Below are 9,332 nucleotides of genomic sequence, written 5' to 3' on the forward strand. Positions count from 1 at the left end.
AACAAACAAAACATTTGCCACATATTAGCTTCATGAATCTGTAACAACGCCATTTTTCACCTAAACCGGTGCTAGATCATCCACCTTAAACCGTCTATTAGAGCAGAAATTAGAAAAATAAAAAACCAAATTCACACGAAGAGGAATGAAACCAAATCCCATCTCCAACTCCTTCCAATCCAAATTCTTTGTCTTTCCACCGCCTACCTAAAAATCCCCCGAAACTATAGCGGTCGTTCAAAATTTGTTAAGTTTTTGTGGTTTTCCTTCCATGTAGCCTTCTTGTCGACTTCAAAGACATGGACGTAGGTACATTGAAGGCATAGTGGGCCTTGGCCTTCCCTCACAAAGTTTCACACACACACACACACACACACACACATATATATATATATATATATATATATATCGATTAAATAAAATGAATTTTCGGACTCTTGTGCCCACCCATTTAAATAAAAAACCCTTTCTAGTATCACATATTATATTTTTCGCCAGCAATTTCACTTTCACTGTAACCTACTCAATATTCTATGGCACTTTAAATAATGTTCATAAATATCAGCATTCATCGATCATCATATACTCATTTTTTTATTATCTCTTAATTACAATTATATATATATATATATATATATATATATATATATATATATATATATATATATGTATATATATATCGATGTTTCGTATTTTGTTTTTTTATCTTAATTACAATTATTTGTTTTATTTCTATCTGATATAATTTTTAATTGATTTAGTTCTTACTAATTTAGCATTGAAATTTATGTTGATTTTTACACTTTTATTGTGTATTCGTATGTATTTTATAAATTAGGTTGTTAATTGTTGCTATGATTTAAATAATTGTATTATATTTGCTATTGTATTATATTATATAAACTAGTTTTGTATAAGAATATAATATTTTGTTTGTAATTAATTAATTAATTAATTTTTTATTTTTTTTTTATTAGTGAATTTTGGTGAGTAATGGGAACAAAACAAAAAAGATCAGATTTATTTTTCATGCGTAATGTTTTACCAAGAGGCGAAGAGAAAAACGCATCATCATCATTACCGATTAGGAAACCTCAACCACCTTCAGAAGATGGTAACAATCTACCATCTTCAGCAACAAAGAAGCATGAACAATCTTCGACGGTTGAAAATCCTAGCTTTTGTTCCATTGAACATGATCTTGGCCTACGTCCTCCTATATGGAAATATACATCCAATATAAATGATGAAATCAGACGAGCATGCTTAAGATCGAGGCCACATCACCTGTGTTGCCTAAATATCCTCCATCTGGGTCAAAAAATCATCCGCAACGCTTTCAGTCTAAATAGTATTCCAAATTTTCTTGGCTTGAGTATTCTAAAACTAAAGATAGTGCATATTGTTTTTTTTGCTATCTTTTTCTTGAGTAATCAAATAGCCATAATGGTCATGATGCATTTACAATCGAGGGTTTTAAAAACTAGAACAAAGTTAAAGGGAAATATTGTTCATTTTTGAAACATATAGGAGATGGACCAAACTCTCAACATAATATTGTTGTACGATTTTGTGATACTTTGATGAATCAATCAATAAATATTGATAAAGTGATGCAAAAATAATTTGTTGATCAAATTGAAAATAATAGGCTCAGGGTGAAAACGTCAATAGATGTTGTTTGTTTTCTTTCATTTCAGGGGATTGCTTTTAGGGGACATGATGATAAAATTGCTTCAAAAAATCGTGGGAATTTCATTGAGTTGATCAAACACGTAGATCCTTATAATGAAGAGGTTGCGGATGTCGTTTTAGAAAGTGCACCCGACCACGCAAAGATATACTTCACCTGAGGTTCAAAAAGAATTTTTACATGTTTTTGCTTAGAAAGTGAGAAAAAAGTTAGTTTAAGATATTTGTGATTCTAAATATTTCATAATCATGGATGAGGCAAGTGATGAAAGTAAGAAAGAACAAATGGCCATTGTTCTTCGATATGTTGACAAAAAATGTTACATACAAGAACGATTTTTTTAATCTTGTCCATGTCAAAGATACATCATCTTCCACTCTGTATTCTTCTATATGTGCAACTCTTACTTCTTACAAGCTTGCCATTGAGAATCTCCGTGGACACGGGTATGATGGAGCTAGCAATATACGTGGTGAATGGAAGGGATTACAAGCATTATTTCTTAAGGATTATCCATATGCTTATTATATACATTGTATGGCCCATTAGTTACAACTTGCATTGGTTGCAGTAGCTAGAGAAGTAGACTATGTACATGAATTTTTCCAAAATTTATCTTTCATTGTGAATGTTGTATGTGCTTCTTGTAAACGCCAAGATGAGCTACAAGCTGCTAAAATTGCATAATTGCTAAAATCTGGTGAAATTAAAAGTGGTAAATGGGCTAATCAAATTGGTACTTTAAAGTGTGCTGGAGACACTCGCTGGAGCTCACATTATAATTCTATTAGCAGTCTTCTTCAGATGTATAATCCAACTTGTACAGTTTTGGAAAACATAAAAAATTAGGCTCTAATTATAAAACAAAAGGTGATGCTAGTATTGCATTGAAAAGAATGACATGTTTTGAGTTTGTTTTCATTTTACATATTGTGAAACAGATTTTGGGAATTACTGATATTCTTTGTCAAGATTTACAACAAAAGTCTCAAGACATCATAAGTGCAATCACAATGGTCTCCCATACACAGAAATTGATTGAAACCCTTAGAGATAATGAATGGGGCTCTTTTCTTGATGATGTCATTGAGTTTTGTAAGCAACATGACTTTGAAATTCTAGAATTCAAAGATCCTTATTTTAAAGGGAGAAGCAACAGAAAGGGAGGTCATATTACTATTAAGCATCACTATCATTTTGATATATTTAATGAAACAATTGATATTCAGTTATAAGAAATTGACACAAGGTTCAATGAAAGAGTTGTAGAGATTTTAGAATTAGTGCTTCTTTGGATCCGAAAGAGGGATATAAACACTTCAATTGATTATATTTGCAAACTTGCAAAAAAAAATTATTATCTTGATTTCACATAACAGGAAATAGATGTTTTAAAATTTTAGTTGAAACACTTTGAAGCTGATGTGAATGACCATCCATTTTTGGGTAAGTTGTCATCTATTGTTAAAGTATGTCAATGTTTGGTAGAGATAGGAAAATCGAGTCATTACTATCTTATTGACAGGTTGATACAGCTTGTGTTGACCCTACCGGTGTCTACTGCAACTACTGAACGTGCATTTTCTGTCATGAAAATTATGAAGAATCGACTGCACAATAAAATGGATGATTATTTTATTGCTGATAATATGGTTCTTTACATCGAGAAAGATATCGCTAAGATTTTTAGTATACACTCCATTTTAGATGATTTTAATGATATAAGAGAGTGTTGTGTGCAACTTAAATAAACAAATGTACTTTTAAAATACGTATATTGTTACATTTTGTTATCATTTAAGTATTTTGCTACTCATTTATATTTTGTAAATTTTTTGGCCTACCCTAACACAAAATCCCTGATACGCCACTGTTCAAAGATGAAAGTGAGAGAAGATTGAGATTGATCTTCAAGAACTTTGGGTAAGAAACCTTCAATTGAGAGAAAGAAGCATAAGAAGTAACTGGAATCATTCTTCCCAATCGTTTTCTCCAAGCAACCACATATACCTTGCACTCGACAATGGTTGCTTCCAAATTCCGAAAAACATAGTGATTTCGAACAATACTTAGGCTTGAGACTAAAAAGAAAAGTAGAGAAAAATGGTCGTGTATTATGGATTCCAAGCAGTCGATTCAAACAAATGAAGAATAACATAGGAGAAGAGGATCTGGGACCATGACGTTGTTTGCATAACCGAAGAAGAGATGAAAATTAGCAAACATAAGGAAAGAGAAAATCAAAAGGTCGAAGGTTCGGAGGAAGGATTTTTTCTGGGTCACACCACTACCAGTCGATTTCACGAATTTTATTTTCCATCCGCTCCAAACTCACACAATCCATTTGATTGAGAGTATATCTGGTAGCATCTTATATGCACAAACGAAAATGAAACGGAGGGGCAACGTTCTTGACGGTACGTTTTACAAAACCGCTAGACTTCATTGGACGATAAAGATGGTGGTCAGCAAGGCGGTGGAACCGCTAAAATCAAAAAGGGAAGTTGGTTCGAGGTAGCCAACAAGAAACTAAGGGCACAAATGAAAAAAAAAACAAAATAAAGTGTCAAAAATCGAAAAACGGAAAAGTTTGGTGGCAAAAATGTGAAAGAACAAAAAGAAACCCCTCCCCCAAATTAATGTTATATCTAATAACCCTAACATAAAAAAATAAACAAAATTAGATAATAATTTAATTTGGCCGATTAAAGATTATCGCTAAGGTTGTGTTCGACAATTAATTAATTTTTTTCATAACGACATGCTTAACGAACAAACAAATAGCTAATAAGTTAACATTTTAAAATTTTACTTAAACTAATTTTTCATGAGTTCTTTTATTTGTTTTTTAAAATTTTCAAATATACTTTAATTAATTATAGAAAATATATTTTTTTAAATTTTATTTTATATTTTATCAATTAATTTTTACAAAACGTTAATTTTTGTATACTAAATTTTTAGCTACCAGCTAACTTTCCGACTAGCTACAAAACATTGTCCATTTCTATCAAATTTTGAATAAATCAAGGATTAAATTTTTGTTTGGTTGATCCTTGTGTTATATTTTCTGACCGAGAGCCTTTGACTTCGTGAAAGGTTGAGGACTTTGATTAAGATATAATATGTGTAAAACCTGATTTTGCTTCATTTTATTAGTAAATAGTACAATATATGTTTACGTAACAATGTTATATACTTCTATTGCTCTTGCCCATTAGGAAAATATTGACTTATTATGAAATGAGAGCCACATAATATACTTTTTATAAATTTGCTTTTAACATTATCTTTTATATTCTTTATTTAACGATAAACCTATTATCAAACGGTCTAATCTGTAACACCTAGAATTTAGGGCTAGATATTTCACAGTTAAATTACAATTAAAAAACAAAATTATTAAAAAGGTTTATCCACATTAAAACTAGTTTTAAGGGTTTATTTTATATCTAACATTTGGTTTACATATAAATTAATTTAAGGGTGTTAAATATAAACTAAATTGGTAACTAATTTATTTGAAATAATACAAATGCAAATATGTTGGAGGTTAAGGGTGCTAAAGTGGAACATTTTATAAACCACTCGTGAAAAGAAATTTTGACTTGGGGTTGCATGAGTAATAAGAAAATAAATGCATGGACCATTACTGTAACTTCAAGTATAAAGACAAGAAAGAAAGAATCAAATTCGTGTATCTATTTGCACTTTTGCAGCGCATCAGACGTGTTCTTTTCTCCAAAACAAGCCTGCAACTTGAGATACTATCGGAAGGAACCTGATCTTGGCCATAAAAGCCCTACCCTTTCGACCTTAAATCCTTTCACTCGACAGAAAAATATAGGAAAAAGAGTGGAACTTTATGATCTTCTTATAAGCATAAAGCTAGAAACATAGAGAAAAAGAGAGTGATTTGCAAGTTTCAACGAGACGTTGGAAGAAGTGGTAGCTTCTCCCGGAGTCCCGGTGATCGGTTTTTGGGAAAGATTGGGAATGGGGAAAAGTTCCCGGCTGAATTAAATATCTCCGGCCAATCTACAGCAAGTTAATCTGTGTACGTTAATGGGCTGTTCGTCCTTACGGTGTTTGTGAAGGTTCTCCGACATTGTAGAAAGATGAAAGAAGATCTACAGAGAGAGAAAGTGGGTCTGATATATCGGAGAGAGAGAGAGCTCCGACGAGCTCCTATGGACACAAATACATAATTTCCGATGAGCAACAGCCAACATGTTGTTTGGGTTGGCGTTCTTCCAAAAGAGGGTGGTGTTCTGACCCTGTTGTCGCCTTGTCGGAGTCATAATTTTCCAGCGCTTTTAAAAATAAACAAATTAAAGAGAAACAAGAAGCTCTAGTTGGTGTATGAGGCTACGATGAGATCAATGGTGAAGGTGAAGAAAGATGGAGTAGTAAATAGAGGAAGAAAAGAAGAACGTTTGTGTGTGTGTGTGTGATTCCATGGTGGGTTTAATTTGTGGTGGTGTAAGTTTAGTGGAAAAGAAACCCACATGACATTCTATTGTGTGCCCTTGTGGTTAAAAGGAGGTGAGTACATTCTTTATTCAAATTATTTTGAAGTTTGGATTACTTTCATTTTTCATTGATATGATTTTGGTTTTAATAAATTATTACTTGGATGGCCATGTTAGCGAGGATTAGAAAATCATTAGGAATATATGATTATATAAGGTTTTATGTTAATTCAGTGACATGAAAAGAGTCGATTACAAGAGCTAGACAATGAGTGAAGGTTGTAAAAAAGGCCACACGGAAAACCACATCTTCCTTGTAAGTAAAATGCGTATCTATTTCACTTCTGGAAATTCAACTAAAAAAAATTGTTAAACAAAAATAATTAATATAATTTACGTTCATATTTGTGTGTAAAGAAGTGATTATGAGAATTGGAGACTTGTGGCAATTGGCAAATGAACTTTGACAAAATTCGACGACCCTTTTTCACTAGGAATAGTATTTTTTGTATCACTTTTAGGCTTTCTTTATTTTCTTGATTTCTAATTTATGTTCATATTTGTGTGTAAAGAAGTGATTATAAAACTATGTTTTAGTAATCTTAAGTGTTTAGCTAGATCATCAACTTTTAGTTCCTTTAATCCCAGGAGCCACATTGTGTGGGTGTGAAAATTCTGATTCTCATATGGATCGAGTTCTTAATCCTTATGGGTACTGGGTTTTTATATCAGCCACCTAGAGGGCCACTTTGTACCTTATATACATTTGATGCTCTTTGGAGCAGTGAGCTTGGATACTCAAAGATTGTTGGAATAATAACATTTTTTTTTGTATAAATAATGGTGTATTAAACAATAATTTTGCAATTTTTTAGGAAATGCTTATGTGATAACTAACTTTATAAGTTTTAATGTAGGTACATAGGTTTAAAGTAATGTTGGAACAAGAACATAAAATGACTACCAAGGTTCTTTATGATTTCAATTTTTCACTATGTAATGGAGGTGACAACAAAACGAACCTTTATACATATATGTGTGTGCATGTGCACACACATTGATATTAAATGCGTCAACGATGGAACTATAAATATATATAATGACCATTAGCTTATATAACCAATATGTTGATAAGGGAATGCAGTAAAGTATGGGTAAATTGTTGTAGTATTTATTTCACCATATATACATACTTTTGGTTTCCATTTTAATCAATATAGTTGACCACTTTATAACATCTTTGAGTTATCATTGGATATGGCAGACATGGAATTGAGCCGTCGAAGATAAAACATACTGTATTAAGCCTAGTCATTTTTTTATTTAGAAATAGATGTCACCTTATTAACTTTATTAATGAAGGTGGGTATATGTATGTTTTTGTGTAGCTTAATATGTTAGAAGCTTGTTGCATTTTGTTGATCTCTTACAAAAGGAAAATATCAAGTGTCAAAAAGTAAATGTAAGATGTCTTTTCAGGGGCTTGATCTTTAGGAAAGCAAATAGATTCGAACCTAAACCCTTGATTTGCTAAACCACCATCTTTACCACTAGGCCAAGCTACAACTTGTTTTTGCAATCCATGAAATATGTATATGTACATATATAATTAACATATAAGTTTTAAAATTAGAGGCCCTTTAGAATTAGGAGCCCTAAGCCTTTGCTTAGTTTTGTAAAGCATAGAGCCGGCCTGTGTCTTCTAATGGCCTCTAATGGGTAGAAAAGAGAGTTGAGCTTTGTAAATGTCTTACATTTTTCACGATGGTCAATCATCTTTAGGACATCTTACAAATATAAATTTGTAACTCACGATGTCTCTTAATCACTTCTTGGCACTTGATATGTTCTTTTGTAAAAGATCAATAACCTACAAGTATCGGACATTTTAAGCTACACAAAAACATACATATACCAACTCATCCTTCAAATAGTTAACAAGGCGACACCATTTGTAATGAAAAGAAATGACTAGACTTTATATCCTTTGTTTTATCTTGGACAACCCAATTTTGTGATTCCCATATCTAATGATGACTTGGAAAAGCCGCATATGTGTTGATTGCGATTAAAAGATGATTAGAAACAATATATATATATATATATATATATATATATATATATATATATATATATATATATATATATATATATATATATATATATATATATATATATATATATATATATATATATATATATATGATGAAATAGATACTAGGACAACGTAACCCAAACTCTAGGTAATCATTTACCATCTACATTTCCCATCAACATGATGGGTATGTCAATTAAGGTTCATCATATGCAAGCAACATATTTTTATGAGTCTGGATAAATGATAATCCACTCACACTGACCATCGGAATGTGGATGAAAAGTTGTACTAAAGATAAGAAAAGTGTCCAACTCGTCATGGAACCTCTTTAAGAACCTAGAGGTAAACCGAACATCCATGTTAGAAACAACTGATACCGACACCCCATGACGTGCCACCACCTCTCTGATATAAATCTCGGCTAACTTCTCTGCAAAAATACTCTCCTAAATCGGGATGAAATGCACGCTCTTGGTCAATCGATCCACGATGACCCAAATCGAATCCACTCTGTGCGCAGTATTGGGAAGTTTTGTGATAAATTTATAGTGATGTCTTCCCATTTCCATACGGGAATCTCCAACGACTACAGCTTGCCATGAGATCGTTGATGCTCGACCTTAACTTTCCTGCAAGTCAAGCACCGCTCCACGTACCAGGCCACATCCCGTTTCATACATGGCCACCAATAATCAGGACGAAGATCCCTATACATATTCATTTCCCTGAGATGAGTGGAGAACCTTGCCTTATGAGCCTCCTCCATAAGAACCTGGCGTACCCCGCCCAAATAAGGAACCCAAACCCGCCGATGCAGGGTCAACAACCCACGACTATCATAATAAAAGGAAGCCACCTGACCCACAATGCGCTCACTCTTCCGGTGCTTTTCGTTCATTGCCTTTGTTTGAGCCTTACGAATCGGCTCTAACAATAGAGTAATCAAGGTCATACTCAAACATATATACCTGATCGGAGCCGCAACTGCCTTGCAGCTGAGAGCATCGGCCACCACATTAGCCTTCCCCGGGTGGTAAAGGATCTCACAATCATAATTCTTCACTACATC

The 9,332-nt window shown here is 32.8% G+C and overlaps 1 protein-coding gene and 1 long non-coding RNA gene across 2 annotated transcripts; both read left to right on the forward strand.

The window, feature by feature from the left end:
• Positions 1-1,945: 1,945 nt before the first annotated feature.
• Positions 1,946-3,444, forward strand: LOC145003131 (uncharacterized). The gene is made up of 4 exons (XM_078962271.1): positions 1,946-2,139; positions 2,407-2,518; positions 2,635-2,860; positions 3,182-3,444. The coding sequence occupies exons 1-4, from the start codon at positions 1,946-1,948 to the stop codon at positions 3,442-3,444; spliced, it is 795 nt and encodes a 264-aa protein (XP_078818397.1).
• Positions 3,445-5,416: 1,972 nt separating this feature from the next.
• On the forward strand, positions 5,417-7,380 carry LOC144999990 (uncharacterized). Its single transcript, XR_013661077.1, has 3 exons — positions 5,417-6,238; positions 6,400-6,481; positions 7,083-7,380. It is a non-coding gene; the product is annotated as an uncharacterized LOC144999990 (long non-coding RNA).
• The last annotated feature ends 1,952 nt before the right edge of the window (positions 7,381-9,332 follow it).

The sequence above is a fragment of the Lactuca saligna genome, chromosome 6 (assembly GCF_052625555.1).
Source record: "Lactuca saligna cultivar CGN05327 chromosome 6, ASM5262555v1, whole genome shotgun sequence".
In the NCBI taxonomy this organism is placed as follows: Eukaryota; Viridiplantae; Streptophyta; class Magnoliopsida; order Asterales; family Asteraceae; genus Lactuca; species Lactuca saligna.